The sequence below is a fragment of the Lissotriton helveticus genome, chromosome 3_2 (assembly GCF_964261635.1).
Source record: "Lissotriton helveticus chromosome 3_2, aLisHel1.1, whole genome shotgun sequence".
Lineage (NCBI taxonomy): Eukaryota > Metazoa > Chordata > Amphibia > Caudata > Salamandridae > Lissotriton > Lissotriton helveticus.
In genome coordinates this window covers 80,242,821-80,258,251 of record NC_136062.1, presented here as the reverse complement: position 1 = coordinate 80,258,251, position 15,431 = coordinate 80,242,821, and the positions used below count along the sequence as shown (strand labels likewise).

General features: G+C 45.0%; 1 protein-coding gene across 1 annotated transcript in view; it reads right to left on the bottom strand.

Moving 5' to 3' along the window:
* Window positions 1-15,431, bottom strand: part of LOC144826472 (tropomodulin-3-like) — a 537,152-nt gene that overhangs the window by 24,441 nt on the left and 497,280 nt on the right. The window contains exon 7 of the mRNA XM_078684832.1: window positions 11,518-11,625. Coding sequence (XP_078540958.1) covers window positions 11,518-11,625 — 108 coding nt within the window. The remainder of the gene's footprint in view (window positions 1-11,517; window positions 11,626-15,431) is intronic.

Here is a 15,431-nt window from a genome sequence, read left to right as displayed (position 1 = left end):
TTAAACATGTTTTCCATTGGGCCATCAAGTGCACATCTAGTTTACGCCCAACCTACTTACTCTTTTGAAGAGTCAAGGTGCTGAGCTGTGCACAGTTGCGGCTGGGTTTGATGATCCATGTCTGTAGTTGAATCGTTTAAAGTAATGCAGTGACTGCGGGTGTGTGTATAGAATAGTGACCATATTATTTGTAGCCATACAGATGTACATTTTGGATGAATAAAATGATCAAGAATGCAGCGGAGCACTGACTTACATTATAAATGATGGATCTGTTCCCAGGAGCGTCACGTGGAGTGCACTAATAACAATGCGCCAACTTTGATCTGCGGCTTAGTAAGTACTTTTTATCTAGTTCACCAAGTGTTCCTCTATTCCTACGTAACGTATCCTATGTTGCTTTACAAGGAAGGCTGGGAGATAGGTGGTGCATGTGGGTACGTTTTCGGCGGACAGTTTATTTTAGGGCACAGATGCATTATTCAGAGGCGACTCTTGCATAGCTGATGATTGCATGGAAGTGCTGAATCCTCCGAGCTGGAGAGAGGTCAACTGAATGCTGCTAACACCACGATCAGCTCTTCGAGCCGTCCTTAGACTTTCTAATTCACTCTGGAGCATGTCTCGGAAGGGAAGTCGCATAATGATTCAGATGTTGAATACAGACGCCGAGCTGGGCTCCTGGATGCAAGTCGCCAGGTAAGCTGATCTATTCATGCTGGTGTCGAAATATATTGCGGGGTGGCCTGTTTTTTTTTGTAAACTAAATGTCGATCCAATAGTTCATGGGTGAAATCGCTTGATTCATTTGGTGTGTGTGCTTTGTAGTGTCCCATTAATGTCATTACCCATGTTTGAGTGGGACAGAGGAGAGCGGTGGCTTCTACCTCCAAGCAGTTCCGACTTTGTTAGTTGCTCAAGGAGGACTGTGTTTCAAATGGTGTTTAAAGTCCTTTGCTCTGCCCGTGTTTGCGTTCGCTTTGTATAGTTGTGTACACCTGATCTTTTCTCTTGTGTGATGGCGATCACGCGACACGGTGATTAGTGCTTTTATATTGGCCTCCGCCTGATTTTCATTTCCGGTATAACTTGTGTTAGTTGTTGTGAAGCGCTGGATTTAGCAGTGTCACTGTTGTGTTATAGAACTCGTCTGCAAGTAATTGCTGTCTGCTGAGCTCGTCCAGTAGGGTACAATAGGTCTCACATTTGCGAGAAATTAAGCTATTGGCAATGTAAATGACAATGCCATTTATTTATCTGTTTTCAAAACCAACACATAAATAAAAATGTTGTCATTTACAATGCCAATAGCTCTAACTTTTGCAAAGGCGAAACCGTTGCATTGTAAATGCTTGTTATTCCTGGTGCCTTCGTTGAAGTGTCATAAACGTCCTATGTGTCGGGAATTTCCTGCCTCCCTGCCCTGGCTACAGGCACAAAAGGCTAGTGTGAAGTACTTTGTGTGTGAGCAGGGCCCAGCTTTTTGATGGTAAGTGGGACACTGAAGAACGCTGTCCCCCCACGCCCCCAAAATTACCCATATTGCCAGTGATGGTCCATTCAGGAACACCTAGTTCTATATTGTGCGGCTGTCCGAGAGGAATATAAAAAGGCCATGTGCCACTCACAGCTAGTCATATGACCTAGGAAAAGGCTGCAGGCACCAAATAGTTAGGGAACAAACTGCCAACTTTCCAAAAAAGCATTTTTAGCATTGTGGCTCAAAATCTGGTTTTACCATTAAGGCTGTTTTAAATTACAATTCTTCAGACAGCAAGCTTAAGTATTCTTCCTGCTCCCAATCAAAACATATCACTTACTAAATGTAATAAGGTAACCCAATTTTAGCCAAAGGGAGAGTCAGGCCTCACAGTAGTGAAAAACTAATTTGTGAGTTTTTCACTACCAAGACGTACAAAACATTTTTTTTTTGAGTTTTCAAAAACCTTTATTGAACATTAAGGAGTCTCACAAATTCCGACAAAAATCATGGCATCCATTACAAGCGTGAGTATGATTTGACAATGCTGGAGGTATAGTAACCAAAAATGCACCATAGCCCATCACAGCAGAAGGGGGAAGATAGAGCCAGTTTGGCAATGTTGTGGAAAGGTAATTGTAGGAGAGTAGGGTCTGCTTCCTATGGTTACCCCCACTTTTTGCTGTGATTCTCTGGTTTTTCGACTTTCGTGTGCCTGTGGTCCTGCTAATCAGGCCCACAGCCCAGCTGTTCTCTCTCTAAATTGATACCATGTACTTTAGGTACATACCAGATTGGTTACTGGGTCACCCTTGTGAGCCCCTGTATAGTGTACAATAGGTACCCAGGGCATAGCTGCACCCTAGGCCTACCAGGGACTGCAGCATGTATTGTGCCACCCCTGGTTTGCGTTCCAAACTGACACCACAGGTCTGTTCACACAGCCTGGGTAAGGTGGTGTAATCACCCCTTACTTAGATATTGTATACCTATATCTATATATACATATAGACACATATACACCTATAAGTCACTCCTATGGCAGGCCTTAACAATCCTGGAGGCAGGGTGCTTGGTTTTATGTGAGAGGGTGCCCTAGCATGAGCTGAGCCCCTCTGTAGCTTTCGGAACCATCTCCTTATAGCTGTTTTCTGATATAGCCATACCATATACTCTTAAGTGCATTATAATCCTCGCGGTTAATGCAAACTTTGGTTTGGCTTTATCAAAACATGTCGTGTAAGGTGCCAAACACTTTGGAATACTATCCCCCCCCCCCCTGCCCGCCAGTCCTGGCGGCGGGGGTGGCATTCCACCCCTCTAGAGGGGGGAAGACATGTAGTTACTGGTAAACCTGGTTAAAGTTAAACAGAGCCTCAGCATCACAAAATGGATTCTGCTGCCACAGACACAGTTCTGCCCTCCTGCTGCTGGACGAAACTCCAGCAGGGAAGGCCTGGACAATAGGTTTCCTGTCCAGGGAGGTGCTGGCACCCCCCAGACAGGCTTTAGTGTATTGGGGCAGGAAGGATTGCATTCAGTGAATGCTTTCTAGACACTGCCTGTGGCACACTAGGTGCTCCATGCATTTCCCAGTTCAAAGTGGTTGCTGGGGCACTCAGCCCCAGCTCTGGCCCGAAATTGGACAAAGGGAAAGGGTCCACCCATAGGAGGGACCTTAAAGGTAGTCCAGCCTCTAAACTTAGTATAAGTATAGGAACCCAGTCCCTAGGACTTTAGATTACCCTGGACGAAATTCTGAAACATATATCCTGGACCTTCAACATTCCATTTCGACTGGAAGATGGAAGACATCTCCCTTGTGGTCAAGGAGTGCCCACCCTCTCCAAACAGGCACCAACAGCAACTTTGCCGGTCTGCATTTTCAAGGCTCCTGCCGCATCCCAAAGAATCTGCGACACAGGACATGGACTTCCAGACCTCTCTGACCCCGACCTTCGCTCACAGCACAGCTGAGACCCGTGGCGGACACGAGAAACATGGGACTGGAACTCCTGGACATCCTGCATTTGAAAGCTGCACCTACTTCACAAGGTATCTCGAAGTTGTGCATTGGGGTGCGTGAAGCCCCAGACCCGAGCACCATTTGCACTGAAGCTCAGAGGCCGCCACTCCACTAGTGCCCCGTGGGACCCGCTTTTGCATTTCAGCTCCACGCGTCTTCGCGGTTCCTTGCCCGTTGGCTAGTGAGCCCCCCGGAGACTTTTCTTTGAATCTAACTTGCTTTCCTGGTTGCTCCAGGCTTGCTCCAACTTCCCTGCAAAGGAGAAGTTGCTCAAACATTGCTGGTCTGCACCAAAGCCAATCTCGACATCCTGCGCGGGTTGCATTTGCCAAGCCTTGTTGGGTCCAATCCGGATACCGACACCGCAGTCCACTAGATCCTTCGTGGGACAGCTCGAATCCAGCTCCTGGTCGTCGACGCCGCCTCCTGGTCCTCGTGGCTGAAGAGACATGCTTCACCTTCTGACCTGAAATCACCCGACATCTGGTGGCATCTTCCTATCGCCGCCCTGGTCACTGGCAAGTGACCCAGACTCTGTCCCTTCTGCTTTCACGTTCTACAGATCTTCGATCCACCCTTGGATCCACCCGGACAGTTTTCCTCTGATCGCCTGCAGCACTTCTTTGTAGATCTCCATTGAAATCGACGACGAAACCCGACACCAAAAGAGACCTATGCACCCGGCTGCCGTGGGTGAGCTAATACTAGTACTCTGGTAGTCTCGAGGGTATTGGCCGTCCTAGTGTATAACTCCAAAAGGGTTCTATAGTAGTTTATTTAGAAGTGTCCTTAAATTGTAAATTTGTAACTTGTTCGTTTCCCATAGAAAGTCAATGGTCGCCCGCGGCTGTGTTTGGTCACTGCACGCGGCTCCCGTGGGCCTCCTACTTCCTAACCTTTGGTTGTTTAGAGTAGCCCCAGAGATTACACAGGCCCCAGGCCTGCTTTCTAATTCTCACGTGGTTCTTATACCACTATTTTAGTATATGGTTTGTGAGGCCCCTAGGGCAAAACGTATACTGTGCAACTTATCGTATGCTAATTAAGTAACTTGTATTGTACTTTTACCTCTGACCTCATAAAGAGTGCAGAGGGGTTGTGTTTAGAATAAATACATATATATTTGATATATACCTTGTGTGGTGTGCTTTCATTTGGTACTCAAGGGATTATAATTGGTAAAACAACTCGCTTAATTCGCTCCCTGAAGTCTTAGGCTGAAGACTGCTCGTCACCGCTACCCCTAGGATAGCTTTCTATAAGGTTGACTTTACAACCACCTTCAATAAGGGTCGATTAGACTGGTGCAAGGTGTCCACAAGAACTAGTGGGCAACATATGCCAGGCTAACTTCTCACAGTAATCAGTCAGGTGTTAGGAGTCAGTCTTGTTGGGGCAGTTCTCCGTGATCTGGAGGTCAGTGGCGGGGGAGCTACCAGTGGGTTCGTCAGGGTTAGGCAGACGGTTAAGGTAAGAAATGAAAGGGCTCCATATATCTGGAGGTCTATTCATGGCAGGCATCAGGTCCCAGAATTCACCCAGGAGCGACTAGCAATGGGCAGCGTTGGCTAACCAGTGTTCAACTTGAAGTGCCGGCCTGCAGCCCCAGTCAATTGCCACTCGTTGCCTGGCAAACACTAGAAGCAAAGCAGTTTGCGGTTAGGTTCTGAAATGTCTTTGACATGTCCCAAATGGCAAAGGAGGGAATCGGGGACTATGCGATCCAGGGTGATGTTGCGATTTACAGTGCACACCTCCAACCAAAATCTGGAAACCTTGGGGCACGACCACGCCAAGTGCACTAAGCCGGCACCAGGGAATGAGCAGCGTGCACATCTGTCACTGTCCAGCAGCCCCATCTTGTGTAGCGTGGCGGGGAGCTGTAAAATATTTGAAATTAATGACTCGTAGTCGGTAGTTGGGGAGAGGCACTTGGTTCTCGCGCTGTGGCAGTATTGCCACTGTGCGAGAGTGAGACCACCATCTAGATCCGCGCCCCATGCGTTACGAGCACGCTCCGTGTCTTTGGAGGAGGCCGCCAGTGTGAGAGTGTATAGCCTTGTGACCAGTTTGCGTGGGGCAGTGGAGGAGTGGAGGTATTTGAGCACGGAATGATGCTGGGGAGCAAGTGGAAAGGCTGGGTTGATACTTTTACATGTGGCCCTGATCTGATAATAGAACAATTTGTCAAGTGGTGCAGAATCATCGGGAATAGTAAAAAAAAAAGTGTTTTTTGGGTTAGAGGATCAGCATTGGTGCGGATGCCCAAGTCCGTGGCACAGCGAGCCATGCCAGCAGTCTGCAGCGGGGGGGGAATGAGGGGTTGTTGGGGAGCTGTATTGAGGGTGCAAAGAGATCTTTGGTGCTAGTGAACCGGCGAAGTACATCCCAGGCCCAGTGCACACATTCCACCGTGTCAATCTCGTCATGGGGGTCCTGTGTGGCAAAAACAGCGCAGTCGGCAATGGCCAGGGGGAGGCCAGATCTGTCTCAACCGCCACATGTGGCTGAAAGTGTGTTGGATGGATCCAAAAATGGAGAAAGCTGGCTTGGGCACACAGTGCGTGGAGCCTGAGATCGGGGGCTCCCATTCCGCCGCAGACCAGCAGCAGTGTCAAGAGTTCATAGGCAAATCGGGGCTGGCGTCCAGCCCAGATCAGTAAAATATTTGAACGTGGTCTTTTAAAAAATTGTGAGGAAAGGGAGATAGGAATATTTAAAAATAGCGATTGCGATGCGTCCGGCTAGTGAAAGGGGAAGTTTTTGCCAAGTTAGTATTTTGGATTCAAGCTAGTACATAGCTTTGCCGAAGTTGGACCTCCACTACTCGTCCATGTCTCAACTCAGCCAGATGCCCAAGTATCTAGTAGCATTTAATTTGAAGGCACTGAGTATATGGTATACCAAATTACGAAGGACTTACAAGTAAATTAAATATGCCAATCAGGTGTAAGCCAATTTTACCATGTTTAGAGAGTCAGCACAATCACCTTAGAACTGGCTAGCAGTGGTAAAGTGCACAGAGTCCTAGGGCCAACATAACCAATTCAGAAAAATAGAAGGGTGAAGTTAAACATTTTGGGGGAAGGCGGGTCTAACACTCTTGCTCATGTGCTTCTCTCACCCTCCTGAACCTGTGTTGATCTCCCTCTCCAGTGTTCTGCTCTACCCGCACTCCACATTGCTCTCTTTTGCCTGTGTTTCTCCCCAGTGCTTCTTTCCCGCTTGCCATGTTGCTTCAGCCTGTGCCCTACTGTGTTGCTTCACCCGCCGTCCCGTTACACAGCCTATTCATTGAGTTAAATTATTTCTTTTAAGTGCCTGAGCGCAGCGTTTTAAAAAAGCGCTTCTGAGCTACTTTATTTACTGATCAACCCAGGATCAGTGGCAAAAAGAAGAAAATAAGACTATCCTTTTGTAGGAATCGAATGCATACAAAATGAGCTTGTGAACAAGTCATTGTGTTTTTTAAGCCAGGCTGCACAGCACAATTTTAATTTATTTTATAGGTGCTTTCAGCATTTAAAGCCGCCGTGTGCACAAAGATAATAGAAAATACCAAATATAGTATACAAAATTATACCAAAGAAAATAGATTAAACAGATTTATAAACGTAAATAACGTGCATTGTCCTTCCTGAGTTCTTCCTCCAGCTCTGTACTTTATAGATATTTATGCTGACATTGACAGAGCCCCAAGGTCTAATTGGAATGAGCGATAGGCTTTGCCAATGTTAGTTTTATTAAGTTAAAATGTGACACTTTTGGACAAAACTTTACTTTTGTAATATGGTAGGCTGAAGGTTTGGTAACACGTTTTTTTAATAGAGGAAAATCAGCCATTTGGGAACTGCAAGAGTCAATGTTCATAAAATATTGAAGAAGCACACAGAGGATAAAATGTTTATGGCCATTCGTGTCCAACTGAGGGCATCTACCAGTCATGTCATGGCATTATTCACTTGGTGCCAGAGGTCTTTTAACATCCTCCGTAGTAGCTCTTTAATGTTCTCTGGTATGACATGGTTATCACTACGAATTGCTGCTGTAGAGGAAAACAGTAAATATTTTACAGCAAAGATCCGTGAGGCAAAGAACTCTTGCAGGGAGATTTTTTCAACAGTTAAAAAATTAGCTAAACTACCAGTAATGGCTCGGATGGAAAGCAGTGCTGAATACTGCAATTTACTGGGACATTTGTTCATAGATAAAGTTGAGACGGTGTATAACTCCTTCAGGGATAGTGATAGCTCAGTCTCCAAGATCACTCAGACAGCCTCAGATCCCGCTAACACAATTTCAGCTTTCACCTTCTTCCCCCCCATACTAGAACAAATTATTCAAGTGGTGAAAACATACAAATCAGGAGCCCCAACAGACCACTGCCCTTCTAAAGTACTACATCTGTTTCCGGAAATATTAAGTGAACACCTAAGTTTAGTGTTCAATAAGGTAATTCAGCCAGGCTTCTTCCCAGATCCTTGGAAGATAGCCTCACTTATTACTCTTTTAAAAAAACCGAACCTTGACCTTAAGGGCCACAGCAGCTATTGTCCTATCTCCAGAATTCCATTTCCGGCAAAAGTACTAGAGAAACTACTCAACGCACAGCTTACTGCATATATTTCTTCCAGGAACCTCCTGGATCACTCAATATGGGGTACGGGAAGGACATGGAATGGAGACAGCTTTGGTCACGGTGGCTGAGGAACTTAGGTCAATACTAGATTCAGGGGGTAAGGCCGCCTTGATTTTGCTAGATCTATCGGCGGCCTTCGATACAGCGAACCATGAAATGCTAGCCAATATCAGAGCTGGGGATCCGAGACACCACCCTCTCACTGTTATCCTACCTAGCCGAAAGAACCTTCTCCGTCGAACTGGGAGCCTTCTCATCCAAATCTTTCAAACTGCCTTGTGGGGTGCCTCAGGGGTCTTCTCTGAGCCCCACATTATTTAATGAATATGTGGCTCCTCTGGCCTCGATCGTTCGGCAGTTTGTGTTTTCGGTTGTCTCCTATGCAGACGACATGCAGCTGGTGGTGTCAGTCTCAAGCAACGTGGAGGAAACCGCCGACCGTTTCAATGGCTGTATGTCGCAAGTCAACCAATGGATGCAGTCCAACTGCCTGAAATTGAACGGTGGAAAGACAAGTCTTGCTGTTGTGCTCGGACTCAACTTTCTGGTCACCCAGATGGTGGCCTGCCAATCTGGGTGACTGCCCAACCCCAGTGCCCAACGCCAAAAATCTTGGAGTCATCTTTGATGACAAACTCACATTCAATAGTCAGATCAATAGGCTCTCCTCTACTATCTGGTTCATTCTAAAAATGATCAGAAAAATCCGTCCGTTTATCCCTCCCGATGCAATCAAAACCCTGGTTACAGCATTGGCCCTTTCTACATTGGATTATGGGAATGCCCTATAAATAGGGATCCAATCCCAGCATCTACTAAGACTGCAGTGCCTGAGAACGCTGCAGCCAGATTAGTACTAGATATTCTGAGGTTCAAATCAGTCTCCCACGGTCTAAGATCCCTCCCCTGGCTCGCTGTGGAAAAAAGGATTACATTTAAATCCCAATGCCTGGACTTCAAATCTCTACATGGCACAGGGCTGCAATTTTTGAGGACACACTTGAAATGGTATGCATCGGCAAGAAACCTAAGATCTGCTCATACGAAACTTATACAGATACCTAAGTTTAAGAAGGCCCGCTGGGGTGGAAGAAGCTTCCTGTTCGGGACAGTTAAGACCTCGAACTGACTTCCTATCTCCAAAGAGAGCAGCTCATTGCTTTTGTCCTTTAGAAAGGCGCTAAAAACCTGGCTCTTTAATAACGGATACATCCTGTATATCCAGCCAGCAACCGCTCAGATCTACCGACTCTAGCGCCAAGATGCCCTCGGTGCGCTCTACAAATATACTAATCAAATCAAATCTGTCTATGTTGACAACCTGCTAGGTCTCTGCACTTTGAGCACACAGCTCTGCTGTCTCAGTCATGTGACTTATTTAACCTCAGAGAGAACTCTGGTGCCTAAAACCGGAGATATTCGCAACTATTTTTCTCCATTTTGCCGTTCCCTAGAAGATTCGAATTAGAACTAACTATAAACTATATCGGATGACTAATGTTCAACGGGGAAGGAGCAGCATGGTAAAAAAACATGAAAAGCAGAAGTGAAGGTAGACACTTCATTCATTATGAAAAATATTGATTGGGAGACCATGCCAAATTCAGATAATTCTAATTATCTGGAAAATCCATGGCATTTAATCCAATTTCATACAGAAGATGTACACTGTGAGGTACAGTTTCTTTCACATATCTTTGGGAGGGTCATGTACGTTTCAGGCGTGCCTTACAGACCCAGAAGAGCACTAGTGAATGAGGTAAGGTGCATGAAAAAGTGTTGCCGGAAAAGCTGTGAATGCTTTAGTTAGTACCAGTGTTGTGTATACTATTGCAACCCATCATACCATTCACCATCAACTCCGGCTACACATGCATGCAGACCAACATGCCATTTAACATTTCTACTGCTTGATGTGACTGTGGAAAGGCACCCCGAAATAGATTTTTCTCGAATATTTGAGGACTTAAGGCAGTATAGTAAATTCTCCTGTCTTTAATTACAATTAAGAGTATTTCCATGCTTCTGCTGGGATTGTCAGACCATTTACATCAGAGAGCACTTCATTTACGCTGTGTTGTTGCAACCACCGTGGCAAAGTGCTTCTCTGACAGAGAGATACTTGGTAATAAATAACATTTTCACTTACAGCCAACAAACGAAGTTATCACATAAAACAGCTTCATAAATTACTTCACAGTAACACAAAGCACTTGCACTCCGGGAACAAAAGTGATCCAAATAAATGCTGGTCACGAGACAAGCATGCTTAGCATGTTAAAACAGATTGTCATTCATGCTGTAGATCTGAATCATTTCAATGCTGCATTCGGAGTTCATCATTAAAACTACTGCAGGTAAGAGATATTTGCACATGTTCACAGATCCTGACGAGCTATCTGCAGGCAGCTGGATGCTGAAAGTAAATAAGTCATTTTTTTACGGTCTGACACGTCATGTGCAAAGCGGCACGCCCACTCCTGTGTCCAATACCAAATATTGCCAGTGGCAGTTCTGGCCAGAACCACTAGATGTGAGAGGTAACGCACAGCATGTGATCTGCCACAAAGCATGCTGAAAAGGTAAGAAGTACCGATGTGACAGAAGGCATAAAAGGTGTTTGTTGCTCGTTTATATGCATGACAAACAGGATACTATTAAGTACATGCTATCAGTATCAAAACAGAAAAACTCATTAAGCATACATTCTCACGTTGCCTGACAGGGAACGGGTGTAGGTCTGTTTATTTATTTGGTGGGCACACAAACTACAAAATATGTTTTAGACTGACATAATAATCAATCCTTCAAATATTCTTGTACAACTTCAGTCCTTCTACTTCCTCATCGGACCAGGCAACAGATGAGAATTAGTGTTTGTGAACTTCCGGGAAAAAATGTAATGGAGGATCCATGAATATACAACCTGAAAGTCGCTAACGGGGGTGAAAGTATCCCTAGTTTACTCCCTTCGACTACACTGGACCAAGAGCTGCCTTTGACTCCTCGAAACATTTGGAGATTCACAGCAAGAAACCGACGCTGGTATGAGCAGTGGTAACCATCAATGAACATTATACATATGACTCATGTACTCTGAGAAAAGCCTTCAATGTCTATATCCAGGTGTGAGCATTACCAAGACTGAGAATTTCCTATACAATGCATGAGGTATACACCATTCTGACAAGCAGACAATACAAGCAGAACGCTATTGGGTTTTTACTCCAGGTAACACACTTTTTTTTATAAACAAATGCATGAGTACAAGAAGGGTAATCAATGCAACATTGTGAGAGGCATGCTGAGCTACTCCACAGATTAGTAATAACCATGAAATATTTTATGTATTAGAATTATAAGCTTACTTACAACAGCAACAGGGTCATTGCTTCGAGTTGCTGCCAGACTGAAGGTCTTCACGTGGCTGTTCCTTTCCAAGGCTTTTGCAAATTCTTTCAGTGTTGGAATGGGAATATTCTTTAAAGACAAGGTAGAATAAGTTCAAAATAAGCTTTTATTTGCAACCTTTATTTTCTAATTGACCACATTCTTAATTCCTGACAGCCTTGCAACAGAGTACTGATGGAGAACCGATCAAGGATGGTTTCTAGATATTTTGCTGGTGGACACAGACTTCAACCCATAAACACTAATGCAAGAAAACAACTTCCCAGTATAAGGAGGACTTGAGTGCCAATGTCTTCCATTAAGATGATAAGCTACACGATTGTGATTTTCTCTCTTCGAAAGACAATGCTAGTACTGCCTACTGCACACGCCAGGAGAAATGTTATTTAAGCAGTAATTGGTGAAATTTCGCTGGACAAAGTCTTGCATAGCTTTTTTTTTTAAGCCAAAATACACCTTACGAAATAAGGTGTGCACAGAAAATATCTTACAGAGAGGCACTTTCTGCCTAAACCAGTCTCAGGCCTCTAGCTCACAAGCATTTTTTATGCAATGTGCACAGATAAAACAGTACTTTTTTTCAATACTGGCTATTTTACACTTCAGAGGGACTACAAAATGACACCAGAAACAAGTTGCCAATATGTAAATGTAAATGTATTTCGATTTATATAGCGCACTAATCACCCAGGGGTCTCAAGGCGCTTGCTTAGGGAACCCGTCCTGGTATTCCCCTGTGAGATACCCCGGCAGGGTATTCACAAGGTGAAAGCCAGGCATCCCGCCGCGAGGGGCCGTAGTGGAGATTAAGCAAGCTATTGCCCAGAGTCGCAGAGTGTGATCCCGTGAGTCGAGTAGGCACCGGAGCGAGAATTGTCGAGTCCGTGGAATTTTTTGAGCCCGAGACCCGCCGAGGCGGGGAATCGAACCCTGGTCCACGGCTGATCTCAGCTTCCGGGTCTGCCGCCTCTAACCACTGAGCCACGCTCAGTGGTTAGAGGCGGCAGACCATTTTAACTTTGTTACATACAGTACGGTAGTATCTAAATATACAATCCTTATGGAATCACGTACTTTTATCAACTTAACAGGCACTGGGCTTGAAATTGAATTAGAATACAGGTGTAGCCCTTAGAGAAAGGCAACATGGCTGTGGAAACAATTCCCCTAAGGGGACCTGGCTAGGAGATCTATTATAGCTCAGAGATGTAGGGGGGGGGGGTCGAAGGATACAGCAATAATTGCTGAGACAACACTTTAAAATAAACACATTATGAGTTTAGAGACACTCTTCCACCATTAGTTTGAGCTACCTCTGAAATATGAGACGAACTGTGGCATATACGAGAACTGGATCAAGATTCTAATAGAATGTAGTAGAAGAGAAGTTTGGACACTCCGAGAAATTCTCACATTTACGGATAAGTAGTTAAAAACACATTTTTACGGGTTTTTCTTCATTTAATTTCTCCTTCTCTACTAATAATGAAAAACTAATAATGCACTCAAGTTACTGATTATAGGGGTTTCAAATTATCATGTACGTCCTTTGCACCTACCAAAAACGAGTTCCACAATTGCTTGAAAAGTCATGTGTGGTACACTTTGCTATGAATACGTAATTTTGTGCAATTCTCATGCACTTTTGTAAACTATCCCAAAACATTAGAAAGTTTTGAACAGAACTAGTGCCGTGACTGTAGACGACCTTCACGCTAAGTGCCACCATCCTATGTTGGGCTCTCTATCTCGCATTGTAAAAAGATCCTGGTCATGGTCTCATTGCAAGGGACTGTGAGCTCAATAACCTCCTGCTCCCATGTGATAGACGCTAAGGCAAGTTCGGGAATAACGTACCTGCAACATTCCTGTCGGAGCCTGTTGGGAACTCAAACCTACAGAAAACTACCTATTTGCAATTCACCCTCTGAGGAGGGTCAGGGTAATAATACTACCCATCATCCACAACATCATCTTCTTAGGCCACTGGGGCAAAATAGAAATGACAACGTTTGGAGAATTTGATGTAAAATCTCATAATAAACACATGTTGGCAGGTATTGTGGTCAGCCGAGCTGTGATCTGGCTTTCACCAAGAACTGTATTATTTAGGGACTGCACAACATTATTTCTTAAATAGCTCTACTCCACTACTTGACCAAAAACCACTCAAAAAAGTATACATCAGGTGACATTAAATCCAGGAATCTAAGTTAAAAAACCTAGTCGACTTCATCCTTCACCACATATTAGTGATTTAAGAAAACGTCACTACTTTGGACATTCCGTGTCAGGAAACACAAGTCTCCACTTGGTCTTCTGTGCAGTGAATTATAAGCAGAATGTAAAGGCAACCAGAATTATAAAAGACATGGTTTGAGCTGGTATTGCATTCGCCCCTAAGCCTGTACCCTATTTAGTTGCCACAAAATCAGTAATATGCACTGTTAGAACAGGGGGTCTCTAGTTGGCTGAGGTAGGTACCTTAGTCCGAAGAGGGATCCTTGCTTCTAAGCCAGGAAAAGGAAGGACAGCTTCTCAGATCGCCCCTGCTCACCCCCTTAGCAGCTTGGCACGAGCAGCCAGGCTTGTCTCCAAGGCAAATGTGTAAAGTATTTGCAACCACGCTCTCAGTAACCCAGTGATAACACCACAAATAGACTCCACATGAGTTTCATGAAAACAATTTGATGTTTATAAAACAAAGATATACGATGAGACCAAACGATAAACATCCAACGTATGTGTATTTGTAATATTTCACCTTGCCGGTTATTAGGCCAGCAAGCCCTTGTAGGTTCTTTCAGACTTAATGAGCGATGCTTAATTAACGATCCAATGCAGTCCTAATGCAATGCTATGCAGTTCGTAATGCAAGAATCAGTCACTTCATAATGCAACCATCAGGCAGTTTGTAATGCAAAAATAATGCAACAATCAGGCAGTTTGTAATGCAAAAATAATGCAATTCGTAATGCAACAATTCGGCAGTTCGTAATGAAAAAATAATGTACTCTGGCACCGATCGCGGTGCTCTGGACGGTCTCTATGCCAGTTGTACTGACTCGCTGTCAGCTACTGCCAAAATATGCCCCCAACACTTATGATGAAAAACAAAGTGCAGCGCCACACTCCGGCCCCAGTACTGCCACTCCTCGGCAAGTACGGGCCGTGATACGGACTTGAGCGGAGGCTAGCGCTGCAAAGATTAGATAGGCAGAGAGTTTTTCTCTCGTAGTCTAAGGCTGCAAAAAGCACACCCACACAGTGTCGCTGAGACACACTAGGGAACTTTTATATTCCGGAGTTTCCACAACAGGGAGCCAGCTCTCCTCGGGCCCTTGGAGACACGTTACTTCGGGACCCAGCACACAGCAAAGTCCTTTCAAGCAGGGGGACACAGCACACAGCAAACTCCCTTAGCCTCTCCTTAGTTAAATCAGCAAACTGCAGGCCAGCCCCAGAACACACAGCAAGGGTCAGTCCTTCTCTTCAGCTGTTCTCTTGACTGAGAAGTAGTTTCAGTCCTTTTCAGTCTTGATCAGTCAAACATTCAGGAGTTTCAGCTCTCATAGTTATACCCCAAAATGTCCTTGAAGACCCCTGTCCAAGCAAGTTCTGGGTGTCTCCCTACCAGTGACACCTTCTTTTGCTAGTGGGGGTCTGGATCCTCAATCACTCAGCAGGAGATGGAGCCAATTTGTTATGGCAGCAGCCCAAGCCTCTTCACCCAAAGGGGATACTCCTCCCCCCCTACACTCCAGCTGCAGGTCAGCCTGTTGCTGTCTCACCTCCCCTGGGTCAAGACATTTCCCAGATCCTATCACATTCAAATCCAGACAGTCAATCCACAACCAGGCAGAGACACAGAATTG